This window comes from Epinephelus moara, chromosome 21, assembly GCF_006386435.1.
Source record: "Epinephelus moara isolate mb chromosome 21, YSFRI_EMoa_1.0, whole genome shotgun sequence".
Taxonomy (NCBI): Eukaryota; Metazoa; Chordata; class Actinopteri; order Perciformes; family Serranidae; genus Epinephelus; species Epinephelus moara.
Genome location: NC_065526.1, coordinates 8,679,384 through 8,704,080, shown reverse-complemented (window position 1 = coordinate 8,704,080; position 24,697 = coordinate 8,679,384). Strand labels below are relative to the sequence as shown.

Sequence of the window (24,697 nt, the reverse complement as noted above, 5' to 3'; positions counted from 1 at the left end):
CAAGGAAACGGCATCAAAATTTAATTTTCCCGGAAGTTACCCATGCGACTTGGAGGCGCACCGGCTCCATAGACCAGAAACATCGCATTATGGCCTCGCTCTGAGCCTCCTGATGCGACAGTTGTGTACATACCTAACCGGCAATCCGTCACCATCGACGCCTTGATCATGGACCTCCGGTCCAGAGGCTTTTTTCGGGGCCATCGGAATTGTCAATAGTACTCCCGAAGTACTATATTATTAGATTTTGAGCACTGTCACTTTTGCTCGCCCGGGGATTTAAACCGAAGTGACAGTAGTAGCACTCACCCCATCTGCCGGTCTGCTAGCTAGCTCGCTAAGTCAATAGCCAAGAAGGGCATCACTTTTCTTTTGGAGTAAAGGACAAGGGAACTACAACACCACTACTTTCACTAACAGAAGACTGATCAGAGGCTGAATCCCCGAGTTCCCATCTTACAACATATTCACTATTGATTCCTGGTAAGAATAAAACCAACTGACGGCGGTAAAGCTAGCTTGAAGTACACCCGAGCTCGGCTTCATTTTTGTCAAAGGCACACAGGCTAGCTAGCTAATGTTAGCTGGCTGAACAGGCCCCGCCGGCTGTCAGTCCTAACACTGGGATAGCTAGCGTGCTAATCTCGCCCAGAATACGAAAACGGATAAAACCAAATTAATCTGAGTGTTTTAATGTTATTTACAAGGTAGGTATTTAACCTTGAGGCATTCTTTAGAACTGCTCAGCTAACGTTAACCTGACAGCCAGGGTCCCTCGCTCATGTGGCTAATCTTCATATGGTTACGTTACCGTTATCACCGAACGCTTCGTCAGTTAGCACCAACGCTCACAGTGTCATTGGTTTAACATGATTTTCACTGAGTTTGAGAGCTAACGCCCCGATGGTAACGATTTGACTGAAACCCTGGTGCCAGTTGTCTTGTTAGCACCATATCGGCTCAAGTTTATCGTCAGGTTGGTGGTTTCATTTGCTGGCGGACCTTGCTGGGCCTGTAATTAAATACACCTCGTAGGACAGGGCTGGGCTAAACCGCTAACGTTAACCAACATTAGCTTAACTGTAACCTAATCGGTGTGTCAAGTGTTGCAACATTATTGCTGGGACCGGCTTATTTGCTGTTCTCTAGATTCGATTGCTCAACATGTTGTCCATCAGCACAGGGAAACTATCAAAGTGAGCTCTGTGTACTTTAAGGTTAAATGTGGACTCAGCGTTCAGCCACGTAGCGTAACTAAGCAAAATGTCTATGATAGTGGGACACGTAACGTTAGCCGGCTAACGATTTAACCTGCTTCGGCCGGGAATGCTGCCTCGTTAGCGGGCCAGCAAAATGTCATTTCATATTATAACTTAGCTAAAACACAATATGAAGGCCTTGCTGGACTGCATGTCACATTTAATCGCGCTTCATAAAACTGTTAGCTATCTTCTGCTGACAGAACCATATGGTAGCTTTGTACATTGATGCCCTGTGTAAAAGAAGCATGGCATTAGCTAGCAGCTAACGATAGTTCCTGTGTCAGCAGGTGGATGGTGGATGACACGTCTGCTAGTGAGTAGTATTCATCAGATTTTATTAATTCCACCATGTCATAGTTATCCCACCACCTATACACCAGTGATTACTCTTGATAACTGCGGTCAGATTGGAAACGGATGCCGACTTATTTGAGGGGATTATTTGCACATGTAGCTAGCACAACCAGGGGGCATTGAAGCCACTGTTAACACAGTAAATGAACTTTGACCTGAGGTATCCATTTTCTTAAATTCACTCTAAACCAGACCAATCCAAGTGATTTGGTAGCAGGCACATATGAATTGGAAGTATATCTCCAAACTGTCATAATTCATCCCCATTAGCGATTTGCTTTTTGCTGTTTGGCTAAGTCATGATCATTATGAACGTGTTTCTTTTTTTTAATAACAGTCACAGCCCCCCTTTTTAAATGATCTAATAGCCACTAAGACCCCTTTTCTACTCATCAACAGACTATTTCAGATGAAGGTTAAAACATGAGTCCATTGCTATGTGTTCAGGTAAAAGGAATCTGCAGAGGATGTCAACACTAATTGCTCATAAGACTGCACACATGAGCCATGCAAGTGAGGGATCGTGGGAGGTGGCGTCGTTATCATAGGCGAAACCACAGACCACACCCTCACTGCTTGGTTAGATGATGCCACACTTAAGGTTCATTTCTTCATACTGTGTTAAGCGATATCTAACCTGTATGGCTGCAATTATCATGTTTAATGGAGATCAAATTTGAACTGGAAGCATTTCCCCTCAGTGCCTTTATTTAACACTTGGGCAGTGCTTAATTGAGCTTTTTTTTTTTCCTCAATATCTTGCTCCTCTCTTCCTCAGAAAGGCTGGCAACACAAGGCCACCCTAATGCAGAACCATAAAAGAACGTGAAATGAACAAACCACCACAGCCTATAACGGGACCCACTTCTGTCCCAAACCCTGCCCCATCCCCTGGATTGACACAGGTGAGAACAACTGACCTTGTAGAATGTAGAAGTTGTTTTGGTAAACTTAAGTTTGGTAACATGTATTTTTCCCCCCTTCTCTCCTCTGAAGGCCGCCTACGGTCCTGGACAGCCCCCTTCTCTTGTTTTTGCCACCCCACCTCCACAAATGAACTCTGCACCAACGCCAAGACAGGTATTGTTCACAGCATGGTTTTTTCTTTCTGCTTAGGTTTTTGCATTCAGTGTCTGGGTGTGTGATATTTTGCCCTATATGGAAACCCTCCCTTTCCTACTATTTCACAAAGACTTCTGACACGGCGGCTTCTGCAATAAGGCTTTGGCTAAATCTGTGTGTGTGTGTGTGTGTTATGGCCTATTTGCCATGTTTCTCCTTGAATGTCAATCTTGACTTCTTTCCTCTCTTCTGCTGTCCTCCCAGTTTGCTGCAGGCCCCCGTACTTTACACCAACAGGTACTAACACCCCTCACTTTTCCGCACATCCCCACTGTCTCCTTAGTGTAATGCATGCTTTCAGTTCCACGTGTTGGAGTATTGGATGAGAACGCTGTAGTGTTTAACTTTTCCTGAGGTCCAGTAACATTGAGTTCTATATCTCATTCTAGAAATGCATATTTCTGTGTCTGAAGTTGTGCCATTTTTCTTAAGTTGTTGCAGGGTTGCAATTTTTCGATAGCAGATTTCACCCAGGCCTTATTTATTCTTTATTCATCCTGCACATACCCACATTTTTACCCCCATACTTCTTTGCATTTGCAAGACATCGTCCCAAACCTGCCGTCATAATGACAGAGTAACAGCTTAGCGGGTTAATATTAAAGTGAATGGATTTTAGTACCTGTAGCATTCTAACACTGTTTCAACGCCTGCATGTGCCTGCAGCCCCTGAAGTGATTCTTTTACCACTCAAAACTGGGACCCGCAGGACATGAGGGGTGCTTACTTCTATACAGACCTCTATAGAGATGCATGTGTACAGCTATGGTTGTTTGAGCTTACTGTTCATGGCTGAGAGATATTTTGCTGCTGCCTCTCATACTCTTCCTTCTTACACCTTGTTATCTCAACCTTCCACATTGTCTCTTGTCCTCATTTTCACCTTAATCTCACTCCCTCTCTTGCTCTCTGCTCATATGTTGCGCGGCTGAAGGGTGGATACAGAGCATTACAGGTAACAGCTTTTCTCTTCGTCCCTCTCCCCCCCTCTTAACTTGGGCTAACCTCAGTGTAGCAGGGAGATATGACATTCAGTACACTTTGGACTCAGTGTAACCCAAGAGCTGAACTTGTTGTACACATTGGCAGTTGCTGTGAGTGCTTCCAGCTGAGATTAGGGGTGTGTGTGTGTGTGACTGGACACACACATGCAGAACACATGGGTTAGGACCACCATGGTTAAGATACTCAATGCACACACAGCAACAGGTTTGCTTGTGCAGTTCTGCATTCTTCATCCCTCTTCCTTCGTTCTCCCTCACCTGTTCTCCAGAGTTACTATCAGAACCGACCAGCCATGGCCACCAGTGCTCCAAGGGTACAGACAAGTAGTGGCCCGCGACCTGTTGGACCTGCCCATGTCTACCCACCCAGCTCCCAGATGATGATGATCTCCCAGCAGCAGCTGTCTTTTGCTAGCTCCCCTCAGGGCTACTTCATCCCCCCTGGACAGGTTGGTTCACAATCTGTTTGTTGCAGTGACAGACGTATAACCGGTCTACCCTACAGCCTGCCCACATCAGACTGCATACATGCAAATTATATTACTGTAGTGGTACAAATATAAGACAACATTTTTCTGAAGAAATTGCATTTGAAAAAGTGGAGGTCAAGGTCAAAGACATTTACGTGTTCAAGCTGAGGTAGGCAGAAATCTGGAAAGGCAAAGGGGAAAACAATTTAATTTGAAAATACACCCTCTTCCTGCAGCTTTCCCCTCGCTGTCCTAAGCCCCTCCCATCAGACAGGCATGCACACACTTAATACAGTTATCCAGTGTTTCCTATAAATTGGTTTCTTATTTATCTGTAGAGCTGTGCGACAGAAAATGAATCGCCAACTATTTTGATCATCAAATACTCGTTTTCATCTTTCTTTCTTTTTTAAAGCAAAAGAGCCAAATATTTGGTGATGCTTCCTAAATATGAAGATTTAATGCTTTTCTTTGTTATATATGATAATGAACTGAATAGTTTGGGATTGTTGGATGGTTGGAAGATGTCACCTTGGACTCTGGGAAATTACACAGGGCATTTTATACTTTTTTCTTTTTTTTTCACATTTTACTGCCAAAAAAATATTAATCAAGAAAATAATAGGCAGATTATTCATTAACAAAAATAATCATCATATAATATTATATATAGATATATATTGTAACGCAATAATAGTTGTAGCCCTAGCTGGGAGTGAGGTTGAGGACACACTGTCATTCGAGGCTCGAGCTAAAGTTAGCTACCTAAAAGTGAACTTGAAGCCAAAGCTATGAGCTTTTGGCTCTGGTTAGCAGAAGGCTTTACCTTTTATCAACATTTTAGCTCTATCTCTTAAAAGCTTTGCTGAAATTGACATTTGTTTCTTTTCTTTTTTTTTGTCAGAATCTCTCTTAGACTCTTTTTGTCAAGTCCATCTTTGTTTTTTGGCTGGAATAGCAACTTTCTCTGTAGGATTCTCCGCCATTAAATCAGTCTTACACCGAAGAGACATGCGCACATATCTGCAGTTATAGGAATGCCCGCTCTGTGAAATGATCTGTGATTGGCCAAAGTCTCGGGGCAAAAGCTAGATTTTCTAAAGCCTGAAAACAGAGCCAAGAAAAGGTTCAGAAGTTTGATTTTCTCTCATTTTCCCTTAGTACAGTATGCTCAGAGTTTATTATGGGATTTTTGCCCATTTATTATGGGATTTTTGCCCAGTGACGCCAAAAAAAAAAAGGTGTACCTGAGCTGTAACAACTGTAGATGTTCTCTTTGAATAGAAGAGGGTGCCTGACCTGACAGAGTGAGCTTAAGCTAAATTTGTTTAGTCAGCCCAGTTTAACCTACTCTAGTTACTGATGGCTAATTTAGCTGGTTTTGCTGCCTTGGAGAAATTAAATTTTTGGCAAATGAAAATTAGTTGAAAGCCTCTTCCAACAAGACAGATCGGGGACCGAATCGTTTGTCAAGCAGCCAAGAATTACCAGTGTCAGAAAATGTCATAATGGGAAGCTGAAAAATGCTAACAGCCAGAGAAAATCAGTCATTATGCTTCCAAGCGCTGGACAGGAGAGTGTGTGAGCATGTGACTGATAGACACAATGAAGGCGTAGGTACATTTGAAAACAAAGAGCCACACAAATGTGTGAGTTTCTTATCTCCAAAAAACAGTTCTTAGAAAAAGGGTCTCATCTTGTTGGAGCCAGTACAGTATGTTACTGTGGAGATGGCAGAGATTTATCTGATGCTCTCCCTACTTAACTGTTCCATCTATTGTTGTTGTCTCTGACTCTTGATTTTGCCTCTGCAGTACCGGGCCCCATACATGCCTCCTACTCAGCAGTATCCTGTGACCAGCGGTACAGCAGGCTTCTATCCGGGAACTAGCCCTGCTGAATACTCTGCTTATGGTAAGGGTTTTTGACTAAGACCGACAACAACCAAGCACAACCATAAACACGGAGGATTATCAGTTAAAAGAGGTGAAATCTCAAACACCAGAACATTTAACAGAGATTTTAAGCATGTAGTTTTAATCCATATCAGCTGAGCACCTCTTTACCCATAAGGCATCGCTGGATGTGTTGTGGTTTTGCTTGGCTGGTTGGTGTGTTACATGTCTTTTTGGGTCAAAACACTGCTGTGTGTGGTGAACTGCCAGTTGCATGTGGTCTGGCTTGATTCTGCTTTGGCCTGTGTTCTTTCTATCTGCAGTCTCACCTGACACTGCCTTACAGGTTCCATGAAATGGCTTTTTTTTTTCTTTTGCTGGATGTATATCCATATTAACATGCTGTTGAGGTGGGATTTAATGTTAGGAGTTACCTAATTTGAATATTAATGAGAATTCAAAAACATCTAGAAGAGAGACAAAAATGGAAAGCAAACATCTAAGTAATGGAGCAGCCACTGCACTTTTGAGAACATTATTTTTGAAAATGCCACCCCAAACACACTTCTGACTTGTGTCACCGCTGCAAATACTCATTTGCTAAAATGAGTACAAATGTTGTAATTTTTTTTTGTTTGTTTGTTTAAAATATGAGGCATTGTTAAAGATATGCAAAAAAACACTGACCTAAGAATAATATGCAGCCAGGAACACAAGGCACATTAAAGACATTGTTCATTTCATGGGACCTTTTTAACACCCTGCTTCCTCTGGATCCTCTCATTAACTCATTCTGCATCTGTCTCTTCCTGCCCTCTCTCCTTCTTTCCTCCCTCTCCCGCCCCTCACTCCCTTCCTCTCGTTTGCTGCGTTGGTTCAGAGCCCTCTCTTGCTGCGAGGGAGAGGCGGGGTGGTGGGGGGAGAGGGGGCGGCCGAGAGAACGGCCGTCTCTCTCTCCACGGTGCTCCTCTCACCTCCCAGCGCTACCCTGGTGAGTAGTGTGTGTGCTTGTGTGTTGGTCAGCAGGCTTTAGTGGCAAAAATCTCTGTGGCACTCCTGTCTCTGATAGTGTTTTTTTTTGTCTTACCTTATTTTGGTAACACATGTTTACTTGGGATGCAAAGTGAAGGTCAAATATACAAAACATATGAATTCCACTGTAAATATCTTCAAGGTGGAGATGAAAAACTGAACAATATATGACTGTGGTTCCTTTGATGTCTACCCTAAGCAAGATATGACACTGCAATCAAACTATTGGATTCATTTAGATTTCTCTAGTAACTAATATTTCTCTTTTCCGCCAGAAGGGCACAGCCATCTTTCAACAAGCTAGTCGGTGACGTCACGAGAATGGTGGTTCACTAGGAGCACTGATTACAGCACTGTACCTAAGATTAGTCAATAAATTGGAGTTTGAGAGTTTGGATGAGATACAGAGAACTATGGACAAAGGTAAAAACCAATCAGCAATTCCTTTTGAGCCAATAAGACTATATAAATGGATAAGACCTGCTTCTGTTGAGCCAGACCATATAAATGGGTAAGACCTGCTTCTGTTGAGCCAGACCATATAAATGGGTAAGACCTGCTTCCATTGAGCCAGATGACAGTGGCGGACGTGAAAGACTACTTGTACTTGACTAGCATGTTATTCAGTGTCAGGTTACTGCAGCTGCACTTCTCCACATGAAGTACTTGCTCTACCAGTGTCCCCAATAAAGGAGTCAAGTTGTCAGACCAAAACAACAAAGTGAGGTGCTTCTAATTTCACGTTATCACTAGCATGTCTCAGCTAACTTAGCTAATGTAAGCCTAACCCAGCTTTTACATCCACAAGCCACCTTATATCATGATCAACATCATTCCCAACTAAAAAACTGAGTCCATAGTCGTCATTTTCTGCATCACCAAGCAGTGGTAAAATAAACAAGCGGTATGACTCTGGTTGGGTTAAGCGCCACTTGAACACCACTTGAAGTTGTTCTTTCTCCTTGTGGGGGTCGGGTTAGATAGCTGCTGGTGGCAGCCCTCTTCTCAGTGTTCATAATGGACTTTTTTCCTTGCCATGGAGACACCACCAACATCTTGCTGGCTCTATGGTAGAATTTTGGAAATGAAGAGCTCCCTCCTGCGACAGAATCGGCTCATAACATTAGCCTAGTTGATGATGTTAGCTTTGCCTTAGATCATTAACTAAAAGTATTCCTCTATTTAGCGTTGTAATGGCTCCTCTCCTGCTTTTGCACATCCATACAAGCAATCCTAAACTTTAGTTCTTCATCATCAAAGGACAAAACATGTTTTACAGTACCAAGTTTACCAGGCCTGCTTCAACAACTAAGATGAACCATGAAGCATCCTTGTGACATCACCAACTAGCTTGCTGAAAGATATATTCTTATTTTCTGTCTTTCCTTCAGTAAAAATCAAACTAACCAGAGTCATAGTGTTCAGTGTTTTATCTCCTCTTTAATGCAGTAGTGAAGGTTTTTCTGAATGCTGATTATACTACCAGAAAGTACACTTTTTATTCATTCATACTGTGTCAGTGCAGTGTATACCATATCAGGTTGTGGACAGCAGTGAACAATATAGTTGCATTTTATATAAAGGTTATTTCTAGGCTGTAAAGGTTATTTAAAAGCTAATAGCTTTAGTAGGCAGTTAGACTTCCTTTCACATGCAAATCACCCAAACCTGTGCTGTCGTCAGTTGCTTAAACAATATCCTTCAGCTTTGGGGGGAAAAAAACCCAAAAAGCCAGGATTCCCTTTAACATGCTGCTTCTGTCCGACCTTCACAGTTTGATGTGAAGGTTGTCACTTCAAAAGACTGTATCGTAACCAATTTCATGCTAGTGTTTTTAAGATTGAATAACTTAAACAATCACACAAGCTTCCTGTAACGGTTTCATTCGTTCAGTTAAATTCAGCATCACTAGAGGAAGAACACATAAACCAGAATGACGATTAGCTTTAAGTTTGTATTTCGTTCATCGTAATCCACACACCTCATTAAGGCTCTTGGTGTGCATTTATGTTTCTCTGCTCCTACAGGAATCTCCACTCTGTTATTGCAGTATGTGTGTTTTAATTTGTGTTATTGTAGAAATATGAATAGAACCTTCCCACAAACCACTTTGCATGTTCTTTATGAAAAACATGGCAAATAAAGATGTTTTTGGTCGTAAATACAAAGAAAAAAAATCTTGTGAATCCTGGATCGACGCTTATTCGAATGTGAAGCTGCGTCTTTCACCTGAGTGTTGTTAACTTTTCATTAATTGTTTGCCTAATTTTACTGTTACAGCAGGAGCATACTATCCAGCTCAGCCGCAGTACTCTCCGTCTGTCCAGCCAGCGCCGGTCATGATCAACCCCGCCCAGCAACAGCCACAAGCCCCAGCTCCTCAGCAACCACCGGCACAGTCACAAGGGCCACCAAAGAGAGAACGCAAACCGGTAGTGTGTCACAACAAAAGGGCAGCGCACCTCTTGTCTGAGGTCAAAAAAAAAAAATGAATGGACAGAAAGTGTATTGTGTGTTCACTGTAGAACTTTCCCTTTTACCTGAAAATAACAACAGTATTTATCATGATGGGTGGCAGCTATAGATCAGTAGTGGCAGCATCCTTTACATACTGTCTCTATTTTAATGTTGGATACATGTTTTGTGGAAACTTAACTAATACATATTACTTGCTTGGTCTTCTTATAGATAAGGATACGAGACCCTAACCAGGGCGGGCGTGATATCACAGAGGAGATCATGTCAGGTGGAAGGTCCACCACCACGCCAACTCCCCCACAGGTACGAAGCATTTTTAATGACTCATTTAAACTCTGATCTGTAGCAAGCATGGCTGTGTACGTAGTTAAAGATAAAATTGTTGTATCGATTGTAAATCCCGAGTACTAATAATTTTAGTTTAAGTTTTAAGTTTATTCACTTTATTATATAATGACTCATGTTTGTGTTAATCTGGGATAAAGGTTTAGTTTTTCCCATTTTAGAAATCCAAATTGTTGTCAGCTATTCTTTACTGACTTGAGGTACCGTATGTGTGTTAAATAAATTAAAGCACAGGCGACTCTAACTGTGAAACTCAAGTTGTTGGAGAAAAAAAGAAATAAGATCTGTAATTCTGACTTTTATTTTGTCTAAACTGGTAGTTGGCTTATCTGACAACGTACTAATTTTTCCAAATATAAAACAAAAATGTATTATTTATGTCTTTCGATTTAATTATACATAACAACATAATGATTTAAAAAATGTACACTTTGAGCACATCACGACTGTACTCTAAATATGAAGAGAAGAAAGGACATTTGGTGTGTTTGTATGAACAAAGGACACATTGTCGGAGAAAACAAAGCACAGCTCAGAAATTCTTTGCACACCAGCTCCCAACTTATTTACTTTTCATAGAGGTAATTACATGTTTTCACATCTCTGTGCTAACGTCTTATTATCAGCACAGCACAAGTGTAGCATGTTTCACAGAACAAACAATACAAAGCTGAAGTAAAGACACACAAATATTCACTGATGCTTTGAGCTGTGTTATATTTTTAGGCTAGTCCGCCTCAACTTGCAAGTACATGAGTTGCCAGCTGGGTTCGGCAAACATAAGAAATACTTGGGCTTAAATGAAATGCAAAACGCTTCAACAGCAGGACACACTACGGCCTTCAAAATGATCACAGAGTAAAATCAACATGTCTTTGATGTAGTCTCAATTTAAAGTTATTTCATTGCATTGCAGAGATGTTGTGATGGATAACATTAAAGGCATGGATGTAATTAAAAAATGGTTGTGATCTGTGTATATGGGACCTTAAATAATACTTAATACTGTTTTGTGATTGCAGGCCTCCTCAGCAGATTCAAGTCCTGCACAGACCAACGGTGAAGTTACACAGCCTGCCACTACAGTGACAAGAAGAGGTGAGTACTTCATATCACAGTGCAAGCCGTCTTTTGTGATAGCTTTATCGCGAATGTTGATATTGTGATGAAGATAAATTTTTGATATATTGTGCAGCCCTGATCCCCAGAAGGTGGCAGTGTTTCAGATTTTCCTCTTTGTGATTATTTCATGTGTTTCACTGCCCAGATGAAAACATGGAGCCTCCCGTTTGCGCTGAAACCCCACCTCCTCCTGCGACAGTAAATACAGAGCCTGTGGTGGAGGCCAAACAGGAAATTGACAACCAGATGACACCACCTGCTGAGTTAGCCGCACAATGTGTAGCCCCTACAGCCGCTGCTGAGGTGCCGTCCCCATTGATAAAGGACCAGCAGTCTCCCTCTTCCCTCCCTGCAGCTGCAGCAGCAGCAGCAGCAGCAGCAGCAGCAGCAGCAGCAGCAGCAGCAGCAGCAGCAGCAGCACCTACTCCTCCTCCTGCTGAGGCAGTAGATAAAGTTGATACTAAAGTTAGTGACACAGTAGACGCTCCTGTCGTCCCTTCAGCATCATTAGCAGCACAAGAGGCGCCTGTGAAAATGGAAGAACCACAGACTGCCCCAGCTCCAGCTGAGAAGGAACCAGAGAAGGAGGAAAAGAGAACAGAGGAAGTGAAGAAATTGGAAACAGAGGAGCAGGTGGCCAGCGCTAAGTTGGAACCTGCAGTGGAGGTTGCTGCAACAGTTACCCCTGTTATTGAGGCAAAAGAAGAAACGGCTACAAAGAAAGAAACTGAAGTTTCTCCGCCTCCACCCTCTGCACAGGAACCAGCTGCTCCACAGACACAGAACCCAACACCGAGCCCTGCCCCTGAACCTGAACCCACACCGGCTGAAGCGGCAGAGCCTCTTCTCTCCAATGGCCTCCCTCAGGACACTGAGGAACTGTCTGAGGATGTGGCATTTTCAGACACTACACCCCTTGACAAGCCGGATGCTTCTCAATCTCAGGAATCCACACCTGTGGCTAAAACGGTAATGCCAGCCCAAGAGGAGGAGGAGCAGGTGGAGGAAGAGGAGGAGGAGGAGGAGAAGAAAGAGGAAGAGAGGAAGGAGAAAAGTGAGGATGCCCCTCCTGCCCCTGTCAGCCCTCCTACAGAGGAATCTACTATGCAAGGTAGGGTGGAGGTGATTCTGGCTCACATTTGTGATTGTCATATGTGTCTTACTAGATTTTAATGTCAACACTGTGTCCTTTTGTTGAAGCTGCAACGTCTGTGCCAAAGAAGAAGAAGAACATAAAGGAGCTCAAAAAGAAGCAGGCCATTGGAGACCTTCTGGATGCCTTCACAGAGGTGTGTATCAGTCCAGATGACAACATGAAAGATTAACACAAGGTCATGGGGTCTCAGCAGTTTCAGCTGTTTCAATAATATTTTTGAGGATATTTAGTTTTATAACACTACATTCTCTGAAGAGTAACTGGGTTATCATAATACGTCTTCAACTCTTCCCGTTTTTTTTTTTTTGCCACAGGAGCAAGAAGCCAAGCCTGCTCCTGAACCCTCGTCCACTCAGGCTGACCCTGTCCCTGTTGCTCCACCTGAACCTCCCACTGAGGTCGCTGATGAGACTTGGGAGGAGAAAGAGGACAAGCAGAATGCAGAGCCTAAAGCCACACCTGAGCCAACTGAGAAGAAATACCAGTACAAAGAAGGTATGCTGCGACTGAGACTCTCCAGAAATGGAGCGTCAAAGTTTTTGTGTGTAGTTGAAAATTAACTGCTGATATTACAGATAGAGAGATAGAGGGATAGATAGACAGGCTGAGTGTAATGGATGTGAGGCATCTGCAATTTTAGGTTTGGTCTTCCTCCATACAGCACTGTAAAATACATTGCAGACTTATTTCTGTAACTTGTCAGTCACCTTTCCTGCAGTGTAACCGTCTTTGAGACCTTGTTTTTGCTCTTTTCACTGAGGTTTATATACCATGCTGTTATGTTGAATGATGAAATGCTTTCAGCCTTCAACCTCTTTTGCACTTGTACCAATGTTTTTTATGCGCACAGGCACCCTAAATTTAAAAAAGCAAGAGGCACATAAAAGAATATGAGGACACAAGTTGCACCGCGTTAATGCAACACTGTGTCATGCAACATTTCTTGTTCATCTCTCAGAACAATGGAAGCCAATAGACCCAGAAGAGAAGAAGCGGTACGACAGAGAGTTCCTCCTGGGCTTCCAGTTTATCAGCGCCAGTATGCACAAACCCGAGGGCCTGCCTACCATCAGTGATGTGGTCCTGGACAAGGTAGGGGATGTTATTCATACTAATGTCATCTATGTGTGACATTGTGATAAATAAGTGGATGTTAAATTAGAAGCGCTGGGGAAGTTTTAGTGACAGAGAATGAGGAAACATGATGTCAATCTTATCTGGTCAGTGTTTTGTATTTTTGCATAACACTAAAGTCATTTTCCCTCTTCAGGCAAACAAGACTCCACTACGGCCCGCTGACCCAGCTCGCATGATGAATGTTGGTCCTGATTTTACTCCCTCGTATTTGGGGAACCTTGGGAGCAGATCGGTGGGAGGACCACGAGGCCCAGTGAGTTTCTTAAGAAAGAAAATTCTTGTCCCTTTTGATCATGGCAGTGATCATAATTATGTGTATTTGTTTTGTTGAATAAGGTTTCTTTGCTAACTTCTCTGAATCTGCATATCTTCTCCTCCTTTTAGCCACCTGGGCCACGTCGCTCCCAGCAAGGTCAGAGGAAAGAGCCCAGGAAAATCATCAGCAGCATGTCCCTCAGCGACGACGTGCAGCTCAACAAGGCTGAGAAGGCCTGGAAGCCCACAGCGAAGAAGAGCACTCGAAGCCGCGGCGCAGAGGAAGTCGACGAGGACGATCCCGAACAAGCCAAGACTCAGGAGCTGTTCAAGCGTCTGCGCAGTATCCTCAACAAGCTGACCCCTCAGAAGTTTCAGGAACTGATGAAACAAGTGACAGAGCTGACGATAGACACAGAGGAGAGGCTGAAGGGAGCCATTGACCTCATCTTTGAGAAGGCCATCTCAGAGCCCAACTTCTCTGTGGCCTACGCCAACATGTGCCGCTGCCTTATGGGGGTAAGCTGTGTGATTATTATTATTTTTTTTTTTTTTTTTTGTGGATCTTATAATTTTCTCCAATGATGGCTTCTGTTTTGTGCCACATGCCTGGGCCGCTGAATATTCATGGTGAAACTGATATGTCAAGTTTTTAAAGGTATACTATGCAGGATTTTCCTGAAAACAACATTACAATACAATATAATTTATAGACTCCCACAAAAGTAGTCCCTCTCAATCATCACATATGACCCACTAGAAGTGTGTGACTCAATTCATATCTGCAGAGACCCTGGCCTCTGCCCGTTTTCTTCCTATTTTGCTGTGTTTGGGCGTTTCGTGCACCGCAGGGGGCTGACGTGGACCCTGAATTCTACTATGAATTAAACCGCATGTGCGTCTGTGTGACCGCAGCTGTCCGCAGACATTCAATGTGGAAATTATGTCACAGTCTTAAGCAGCAGGCATCTAAGAGGAAGCTACGGAAACCAATGACATGTGGCCAGAAAAACATATTTATAGGGAATGGTAATGAATCTGGGGTTGGCTTTCACTTTTGCTGCCGATACTGTTTACAAACAGACTATTCCTGCATAGTATACCTTTAAATCATATAATTAACAGTAGGATGAAAAATGTTTATTCATTAATGTTTTCCTTCTTCAGTTGAAAGTCCCCACCTCAGATAAACCAGGACTTTTTGTGAACTTCCGCAAACTGCTGCTCAACCGCTGCCAGAAAGAGTTTGAGAAGGACCAGGACGATGATGCAATCTTTGAGAAAAAGCAAAAAGAAATGGAGGCTGCCAAAGAGGTATGAAATGTGAACTTGTAGTGTCACAACCACCACAGGTTGTTTATCTAGTCTAAACTCTTCTTATTATTCCACTACTAAGAACAACTCCCACTTGTATCTGCCCTCAGGGAGAGGAACGTGAGCGTTTGAGGGTGGAGCTGGAGGAGTCCAGAGACCAAGCCCGTCGCCGTTCATTGGGTAACATCAAGTTCATTGGCGAGCTCTTTAAGCTGAAGATGCTGACAGAGGCCATCATGCACGACTGCGTAGTGAAACTACTGAAGAATCATGATGAGGAGTCTCTGGAGTGTCTCTGCAGGCTGCTCTCCACAATAGGCAAAGACCTGGACTTTGAGAAAGCCAAGGTTAGTGAAGCATGAACACACGAACAACCGTCTCCACCTGTCTGGGCCACTTGTTATCTGAGATGGGATTGAGGAACTGTGAAGACTTTTCTCTACATATAAATCAGTCTCACTTTTTCATTTACACTGAGGACGACATTTCATAGCCATGACTCATAAAAGCTGCCTTTTTTCTGTGCCCTGTTAGCCTCGTATGGACCAGTATTTCAACCAGATGGACAAGATCATCAAAGAGAGAAAAACCTCATCCAGAATCCGCTTCATGCTACAAGACGTCTTGGACCTTAGAAGGGTAAATATGAATTAATCCATAAGAGGATATTGCAATACAGAGTCGATAACAGGCATTTCTAATGTCATGAAGTGTACCTGACTGAGCAGGATTATTTAAATCTGTGTGTGAAGTAATCCACAGGGATTATGAATCTCACAGGAAGCATGAATATAGACATTAAATGAGAGGTGTTGAAACAGGCTGTCTTTTAACCATCTTCTGTCTCTACAGAGTAACTGGGTGCCTCGTAGAGGAGACCAGGGTCCTAAAACAATTGACCAGATCCACAAGGAGGCAGAGATGGAGGAGCACAGGGAACAGATCAAAGTCCAGCAGCAGCTTCTGTCCAAGAAAGAAGGAGGTGGAGGCAGGATGGGAGGGAACATGGGGGGCCGAGGCCCTCACACACCAGGAGGTGGTCGGACTAGCCAGCCTCAGGATGAGGGATGGAACACAGTACCCATCTCCAAGAACAGACCCATCGACACCACCCGTCTTAGCAAGATCACAAAGGTAATGTCCAAGTCATACACTGAGGTTTTCACTGCATTTATTGTCTAAAATCTAGGACTGCCCTCAACTAAGAATTCTCCTAGTAGACCAATAGTCATCATTTAGGTCCATTAGTTGACTAGTCACCAGCATGTTTACAATATTAATTTAATTATTAAATGATATATTTTGGTGGTTTGAGTTGAAGGTGTGAGAAAGAATAGTATCAGTAACATTGTTAACACTGTGCTACATTACAGAGAAATACAAAACCGTACTAATGAACCTTCATTAATATAGGCCTATATTTTATCTACAAGTGCACGTCACACACTGAGCGAGCCGCCTGTTAATGACGCTGTGGGCTAATGGGCATGTAGCTACTTCCATGTTTCAGATGATACGTCATGTTTGTAGTCGACCAATGAAGATGAGTTTACATATCACCTTGGGTTCGTCCTTCACCTTCTCAAAATGATCCCACACTTTGGATTTCCTGCCCGACATGTTATTAACTAGCCTGTGGAATAACCACAGGAAATTAGGGGCCGTACACATGCTGTGTCTTTAACCGCCTGGAAAACATTGTCCCTTTATGTGCCAGCTTTCAAGAGCGTGGCAGTAGGTTGTGTCTGAGGTTGCTGAGCAACCTTGTCAAGCATGGTAGAGCCTTTTTACCTAAATCCTGAGTGCAGAGCTGATCTTCTTCCAGGTGCTGTTTATAAGTGTGTAGGCCTATCGTCTGTGGGACAGATGTAAAGCTCTGGGTAGCCCTGCACTAACATGATCAACTTTTCAGTATTTATCAGACTGAAGATTTACAGAACAAAGAGATATCTGGTGGCTGTGATTGGTTTGTCCCGTGACTCCTGTCTGACTGCTGACCAACGTTTGGTCGACTATTAAGGGGCAGCCCTACATGTCTGTAAAGGGGGAACATGTTTTTACCCATAGAACCCATTTTTACTCAGATAACTTGAGGTCAAAGATCAAGGCACCCCTTTGAAAATGGTCATGCCAGTTTTTCCCTTGCAAATATTTAGTCTAACTTGGGAATGTTATTTAGCCCCCCTCCTGACAAGCTAGCTTGACATGGTTGGTGAGTGCACCACAGCATCTTAATGATGATATTGACAGCAGAAATCGCTGGCACTCCATTAGGTCTCAGAGGGTTACAGTCTGAGGTTAAACCTGATGAGTTGGAACTTCTGTGAATGTGTATGTAGCTTGTTTGTTAATGAAACTTTTGTGTTTCCCTTCAGCCTGGTTCTCTGGACTTCAACAACCAGCTGTTGGCTCCAGGAGGAAAAGGCATGTGGGGTAGTTGGGGCAAAGGCAGCAGTGGAGGAACTGGAGCAAAACCAGCAAGCGGAGAGCCGGGTAAGACACCTTCTTAAAAAAAAAAACAGTATGGTTTTAACCTGTTAAGTGGTTGGAGTGTTAATCTGTTGTTTTCCTCGTTTAGATTCTGGTCGTCCAGCTACCAGCACGCTCAACCGCTTCTCAGCCCTGCAACAGTCTGGTTCGTTGTTGTCAGCACCTGACTCTGATCGCAGAGCTCCTCAGAGGTATTTAGCAGCTACAGATATTTTCTTATCCAGTGAAATGTGTTGTCTTATTGCTGTGCTCGTATTTTCTTCTTTCTCCCTTCACTGTTTACAACAGTAAAAGGCACTGTAAGAGATATTTAGACATTTCTGTGTGTAAGTGTTCATCCTGATAGTGAGCGGTTTGAGACCAGATTTGACGGCACAACATTGTGATAAATGTGGACCTTTTTTCTCCCTTACAACCTTTAGGTCAAGCTCGAGCCGTGAGCGCGGTGGTGACAGAGACAGGGGTGATCGCGACAGGGATCGGTTCGACCGATTCGATCGCAGCGAGGGACGGGAAGGTCGTGACGATAGGAGCACTCGGAACCAAATCTCCAAGAGAAGCTTCAGCAGGGAGTCGCAGGAGCGTGGCGGGAGGACCGGAGACCTCCGGGCCGCAACTGAACCTGTGCGTCGTGTGGCCAGCATGACGGACGATAGGGACAGAGGAAGCAGGGACCGAGGAAGTCGGGATAGAGGAAGCAGGGACCGAGGAAGCAGGGACCGAGGAAGCCGAGACAGAGGAAGCCGGGACAGAGCCCCAAGCAAAGATCTCCCAGGTGAAAAACCCACCGAGCAAAAGTGAAGATTTGAAATAGATATAACGGCAGAAAGAAGTCCTGGAGGAAACACTATGATCACACAGAGATTAGAATGATGTTTAACTTGGACTGTCTTTTTTCCTCTGCAGTTAAGCGTGAGAGCGCCCCCACTCCTCCTCCTTCTCTTTCAAAACCTGCCTTGAGTGAAGAGGAGCTGGAGAAGAAGTCGAGCGCCATCATCGAAGAATACCTCCACATTAATGACTTGAAGGTAAAAACATGACACATGAATTTTACTCAATACTGGACCAGTTTCAAAAATTGTTCTTCCCCTTAGTCACTCCGACAAGAACAGGGGAAAATAGGGTTGAAATATACCAAAGTTATCCTTAAACCAGCAAATGCTTGGAATATGAAACCAATCTGATGGCCAACATTGTATGTCTTCTTCCTTGGCTGCTGCAGGAGGCATTGCAGTGTGTGACAGAACTCAACAGTGCCTCGCTGCTCTACGTGTTTGTGCGGAACGGCGTGGAGTCGACGCTTGAGCGCAGCACCATCGCTAGAGAGCACATGGGCCTGTTGCTGCACCAACTTATAAAGGCAGGAATATTGCCCCCACAGCAGTACTACAAAGGGTGGGTATTTAACAGGAAAACCATCACACATCCTGTTGTATGAATTTTGTTTTAAGTGAGACTTAGTGCTGTGTGCTTTTTGGGACCGTAGGCTAGAAGAGACCCTGGAGGCTGCGGAAGACACGGCCATAGATATACCTCACATCTGGCTCTACCTGGCTGAACTCATTACCCCCGTGCTCCATGAGGGAGGCATCCCTATGGGACAGCTCTTCAGGTGAGCTACACTGCTGACAGTCAGCACAAATAATTAAGTCTAAGCAAGCTTAGTTCCTTTGGATTGAGATCTGTCAGAAACTGATGCCTTTAACCCATAGCTCTGTCCATAAATAACATCTGATTCTCTTTTCTCAATTTTAATAAATTAAACAAGATTGATCTGTTTTAATTCTTGTGTATTTGTAGTGAGATGTAAAGAAACATTTTTAGGGTGTTGCAGTGAGAATTTACACCTTTGTCAGCATCTCACAAATGTTACAGAAGCGTCTGTCTCTCGTCTCATTCCCCTTTCTTCTCTTTTCCTGTCACACTTTGATACTTAAATGTCACCTACAGTGAAGTAGTTTTATTAACAGTGGGAACAAAACAACTGCTTGCTGAGGTCAAAAGCATAATTCAGTGTAATTGTGTCCACAGGGAGATCTCTAAGCCTCTCGTGCCTCTTGGGCAGGCTGGTGTGCTGCTCGTACAAATCCTCAAGTTGCTCTGCAAAGAAATGGTAGGTCCTGCCATATATAAATTCAAAAAAACATCCACATTACATTACATCCTGTTGTACATTAACAAAATTTTAATGCTGTGTATAGTTTGAGAGTTTAGACTCATTTATTGTTGTTTTTTCTTCCCCATCAGACCGCTAAGAAGGTCGGGGCCATGTGGACAGAGGGCGGGCTGAACTGGTCTGATTTCTTGCCCGAGGATGAAGACGTCAACAAGTTTGTCACTGATAAGGTCTGTAGGCTACAGAAGTGCAAGACAAGTTAAACATGAACAATTAGAACAACCAGTCAGACTGTGTTGGAGACCTGAGGGTGAATCAGGCTGTATAGAACTGTTATTTTATTTTACCGTCTAGTTTTGGTGAAGGCACGTGGAAATAACAGAAAGAAGGATTATAAGCTCTTCGTTTTGAGTATATGTGATATATAAATGAAGATATTTAATTGCTGCAAATTATTAAGTGAACCGTATGCATAGCAAGTGCACCGACTGCGCTTGCCCGAATCTTTTGTTCCACGCTCCTGTCCAGTCCAAAACACTGCGGTCAAGCCAGCTGCAGCTGCTGCACTGCAGTGAAGTTGGCTTTATGTTGGATATTGGGCAGAGTTTCACTCTGGGCCCAGCAGCCACTTCTTAGTTTCACCTTTACCAAACGTTGGCAGTAGGAGGAGGGTAAGCTCACCTCCCAGCCCTCCTGTTTCATGCCGGGGGGCTGATAGGGACCGTCAGTTGTACTATGAATAGAACCCTGTGCACGTCCGCATGACCGCAGCTGTTCGAGGACGTTCAATGCAGGAAGTATGTCCGAGCCTTTAGGAAACTGTGGCTGCCAAAGGGTGGGGAGATTGTTGTTGACCAATAAAAAAACAAAGAATTTAAAGCAGACACCTTAACGAGTTCATCACTTACATGAGTATCAATTTTCTTTGTTATGTAATTTAGAAAGTGGAGTTCACCTTAGGGGAGGAGATGGAGTCAAAGGAGGTCAGCAAGAAAAAGGTCCTCACTGGAGAGGAGCTCAGCAAACAGCTGGACAGACTCCTCCAGGACAAGGCCAACAACCAGCGCATCATCGACTGGGTTGAGGTGAGTTAAACATCCCGGCGATGTAGCTCATATTGTATATAATAATCCATGCAGGGATTTTGTTATTTAATATTAAAGAAACATGAGTAATTTATGATTCCCCCTGTTCAGCTGTTATTTCCCCTTTCTGTCTTTTTCAGGCTAACTTGGACGAGCAGCAAGCTGCTTCCAACCAGTTTGTACGAGCATTGATGACATCAGTGTGTCAGTCTGCCATCATATGTGAGTATGACTAATGCAGCATGTAGAAATAAGGGCTGTCACTTTATGGCTAAAATTATCACAAAAATGATCACAGCATATAATTCATTTTTGAGCTCTGGGAAGTAAAAAATGTTCGTGGCACACATAAATGATATTATGTCATGGTTTGTCTGAACAAGTGTTTGTCTCTCCTTGTTTCAGGTGACAACCCGTACAGGGTGGATGCACGGCAGATCAGTCAGAGGGCCAGTTTGCTGCAGAAATACCTGTCTGATGAGCAGAAAGAGCTGCAGGCCCTCTATGCCCTCCAGGCTCTGATGGTGCACATGGAGCAGCCAGCAAGTGAGTATTTATTTACCTGTGGAGTGCCAGCAGTAACGTGTCAGGGTTAAACGGACAGAGGTGGATAAAATAACAAATGCTTTACCCAACAGTAGCCTGGTATTAAATACAAAAGCTGTCGGAGCTCAAACCTTTCAGGTTTTGACTGTTACTGATGTTGATTAAAATACAAATATGGCAATTATTGAGACCGCAGTTTGAGATGGTGTCAGAAATGTTAATTTAATTAATTACATGAATGGCAGACAATCATAGCGTAGCATCAGCCAGCTCTCACGCAGGGTCCGATAACTCTACGGCTGTACTCCATAGACTCAGGCAGCTGTGTCCATTTTTCTTCATTTTCAGGCTGGTTTTGTTGATTTCAAGCTAGTCATGGTTAGACGTTGTAACTGGGGGCGTGAAATAATGATCCCCATTGCCCAGAGAGGTTGGAGGGAGATATACATTAAATGTTAAACGTTAATGTTAAAAACTTTACGTACTAAACGTAACACTACACCTGTCACAGATGACACTAAACAGTGGTGATTATAGTGGTAATTTATTTGTGCCTGAAATCTGACATACTCCCCACTGTAAACTAAACTACCAGTGTTTATGCTGATGCGTGTATTCGGTTCTGATTGGTTAGTGGGAAAGTGACATCAGAAAGAGGAAAAACATGTTTTTAAATTTAAGCACCTTCATGTGGACGTGATCTTCAACAGATTGTCCTGAGGTCTCCCTGAATGCTGACACGTGGTGCTAATTGGTATTAATGAAAGGGAATTTTATGATAACCTTATGTCAGACACAGGACACGTGTATTAGCATAAATTACTTAACACTTTTTGATAATGATGATAATTTTATTTCTAAAGCGCTTTTCAAAACGGTTACATAGCACTTTACATATCGGTAATTAAAACAGTCGACATAAAAACAACAACTTTTAAAAGAATGATAAAAACACAAGTGCAAAAAAAACCCTGAGGAAATAAAAGACAGTTTAAATGAACTTGAAACTCAAGAAAAATCAGGAAAGGCTCTCCAATAAAAGTAGGTTTTAAGAAAGGACTTAAAAGAGATCACTGACTCAGCCGACCTGATTTCCTGGGGCACACTGTTCCAGACCTCAAAAGTACATCCTGGCGTAAAGAGGCTAAAACTGGAGTGATGTCATCACGTCTCATGGCAGCTGAATTCTGAACAGTCTGGAGTCGATTAATAGATTTTTGATTCAGGCAAGAAAAGAGGCTGCTGCAGTGATCCAGATGTGAAGAGATGAAGGCGTGTAAAATTGTCTGTCTTTAAAAGTTAAAAATGGATCATATTTTTGAAATATTTCTAAGATGATGAAACATGATTGCAAAAGCTTTGTGACGTGCTGCTCACAACTTAAATTACTGACGAGCCAGACTCCAGGATGTCTTGCAGCGGGTTTGATATTATCCCATGGGACCAGCCGAAGGCAGAGTTTGTTGTGTAATGTGCTGGGGCCCGATGACAGCAATCTCTGTTTTGTCTGAGTTTAGCTGAAGGAAATTTTTTGACATCCGGCTTTTAACATCAGTAAGGTAGTCATTAAGTGAACACATCATTCCAGGGTCTGTAGCTTTAACAGGCAGGTACATCTGTGTGTTGTCAGATGTTTAAAAACCGTACAAATGACAACCTCAAAAATTATGTTTTATTAATTAACATTAACTAAACAGTGTGAGCGCATATATTAATGCAGGGCTGTATTGTAGAGCTCCTTTCTTTTCTCCTCCTCTGTAGAAAACCTTTATTTTTTTCATCACCAGATCAGTATTAACTTCTGTATCTTGACTCTGCAGATCTGCTGCGCATGTTCTTCGACGCCTTGTATGATGAGGACGTTATTAAAGAGGAGGCCTTCTACAAATGGGAATCCAGCAAAGACCCTGCGGAGCAAACAGGCAAAGGGGTGGCCTTAAAATCAGTCACCGCCTTCTTCACCTGGCTCCGCGAGGCCGAGGAGGAGTCTGACAAGGAATAAAAGACTGGACTGAAAGCTGCCGCCCCCCTTTGGCAAGACGGGGGCTCTGCAGGCGGCTGCAGAGAGTCATGGACAATATTGCCAGAGAGGCAGACTCGAATCAATCCTCAATGAGGATAAATCTTTATTATTTTCTTCTTTTCTTTGAGGGATGGACTCAGAAAACAATCATTTCTCTCTCCCCTCCCTCTCTCGCTTCCTCATTATTTCCCCACCTGCTTGTCACAGCAAGTGTCCTCATCAAATAAACTTGAAAACTGATTCAGCAGGATTGCTTGTTGACGAGGTGTGAAGTATCCCACATCACTACGAAACTCTTTTTCTCACAATACAAACCAACAGGCTGCTTTTTTACTGTTCTAGATTATTATGATGCCTAACATCCCATCAGATCTGCAAGAACGAACAGCAGGGCGTGTGGTGAAGTGGGTTCCCTGATTCGTGGGTATCGTCATGCCATAATGTGTGTTCAACCCAAACTCAGCTCTTATGTCTTTGTCCCTTACTGGAGTGTGCAGCATGACTGAAGTGTGTTTCTATTAATGATACAGTGGACGTCAATAGACAGATGTACATGGACTAATCTTAATTTGATGGATGGAGTTTTTAAAACAAAGGTTGTCTATTTTCTCTTCCTGTTTCCCATCATGAACTTATAGAGGGCCGAAACACGGAGGACTAGTGTTGACCTTTGACCTTGACTACTAGGGGATGGTCTTAATGCTTCCTCTAAGCCATCCTCTCCCATCCCCAGTAGTGAACCACACTGACTGACTCTGCATCCTTACCTCTTCTATACTTAAACCTGAGCTGTCGTAGAGGACACTTAATGACCCAATCACCATTAAAACTTGAAATCTACAGAAAATTGACTTGATGGAAAATATATAAAGTTAAAAAAAACAAAAAAAAAACACACACACACACACACAGAAATGATCCGAAAGCCTTTTCTACTTTAAGTGGAAACTTATTTCAGGAGCGTTCTGTAAATATATAATAACGATAATTAAAAAAAAACTTCTTTTTTTCAGTTTTATTTTTCAGAAATGATAAATTGCTGATGTTAATTGCAGTGTATCCTTTTCCAACAGAAACAGCAGTTGTCCAGATGCAGAGAGGTGCTTTAGATAATCCATTGATTATTAGTTGTATTGGAATTTTGTAAATATTTTTTTTTGCTTTCTTTATTTAAGAAATTATTGCTTCTTTTGCATCGGAAACTGGAAAGATGAGGTAACGGAACATTGCAAATAAAGGACTTATTAAGTTGCTGAGCAGAGTTTGTGTGAAACGTGTCGGCTGCTCCAGTGATTTTATGGTTTGTGTGTGTGTGTGTGTGTGTGTGTGTGTGTGTGTGTGTGTGTGTGTGTGTGTGGTCATATCGACGCTCCAAACTGACCTTGTTAAAGATATACTGAGCAGGATTTTCCTAAAATAACGATGTATAGACTTGAAAGAAATTCCTCAGTCATAACTTACGACCCACAAGAAGTGTGTTTCTCTGCGGAG

At 43.0% G+C, this 24,697-nt stretch overlaps 1 protein-coding gene and 1 non-coding gene across 7 annotated transcripts; both read left to right on the top strand.

Annotated features, from left to right (window-relative positions):
• Window positions 1-41: 41 nt before the first annotated feature.
• eif4g1a (eukaryotic translation initiation factor 4 gamma, 1a) lies at window positions 42-24,459 on the top strand. 6 transcript variants are annotated; one of them, XM_050074472.1, is made up of 33 exons: window positions 42-483; window positions 2,399-2,521; window positions 2,613-2,696; window positions 2,943-2,975; window positions 3,673-3,693; window positions 4,012-4,191; window positions 6,027-6,126; window positions 6,988-7,098; window positions 9,420-9,571; window positions 9,828-9,920; window positions 10,985-11,060; window positions 11,230-12,195; window positions 12,285-12,373; window positions 12,555-12,735; window positions 13,199-13,332; window positions 13,511-13,630; window positions 13,762-14,151; window positions 14,800-14,946; window positions 15,057-15,293; window positions 15,481-15,585; window positions 15,799-16,080; window positions 17,322-17,439; window positions 17,525-17,627; window positions 17,859-18,211; window positions 18,343-18,464; window positions 18,659-18,831; window positions 18,923-19,048; window positions 19,468-19,549; window positions 19,684-19,782; window positions 20,494-20,637; window positions 20,778-20,859; window positions 21,043-21,183; window positions 23,004-24,459. In XM_050074472.1, exons 2-33 carry the CDS (start codon window positions 2,447-2,449, stop codon window positions 23,183-23,185), a joined length of 5,301 nt encoding a protein of 1,766 aa, XP_049930429.1. In that variant the 5' UTR covers window positions 42-483; window positions 2,399-2,446; the 3' UTR covers window positions 23,186-24,459. The 6 variants fall into 6 exon arrangements, with proteins under 6 accessions (XP_049930429.1, XP_049930428.1, XP_049930430.1 ...); XM_050074471.1 differs by having other exon boundaries at window positions 2,395-2,521; XM_050074473.1 differs by lacking the exon at window positions 3,673-3,693 and having other exon boundaries at window positions 2,395-2,521.
• On the top strand, window positions 14,209-14,281 carry LOC126383293 (small nucleolar RNA SNORD66). The gene has a single exon (XR_007569133.1). It is a non-coding gene; the product is annotated as a small nucleolar RNA SNORD66 (small nucleolar RNA).
• Window positions 24,460-24,697: the final 238 nt, after the last annotated feature.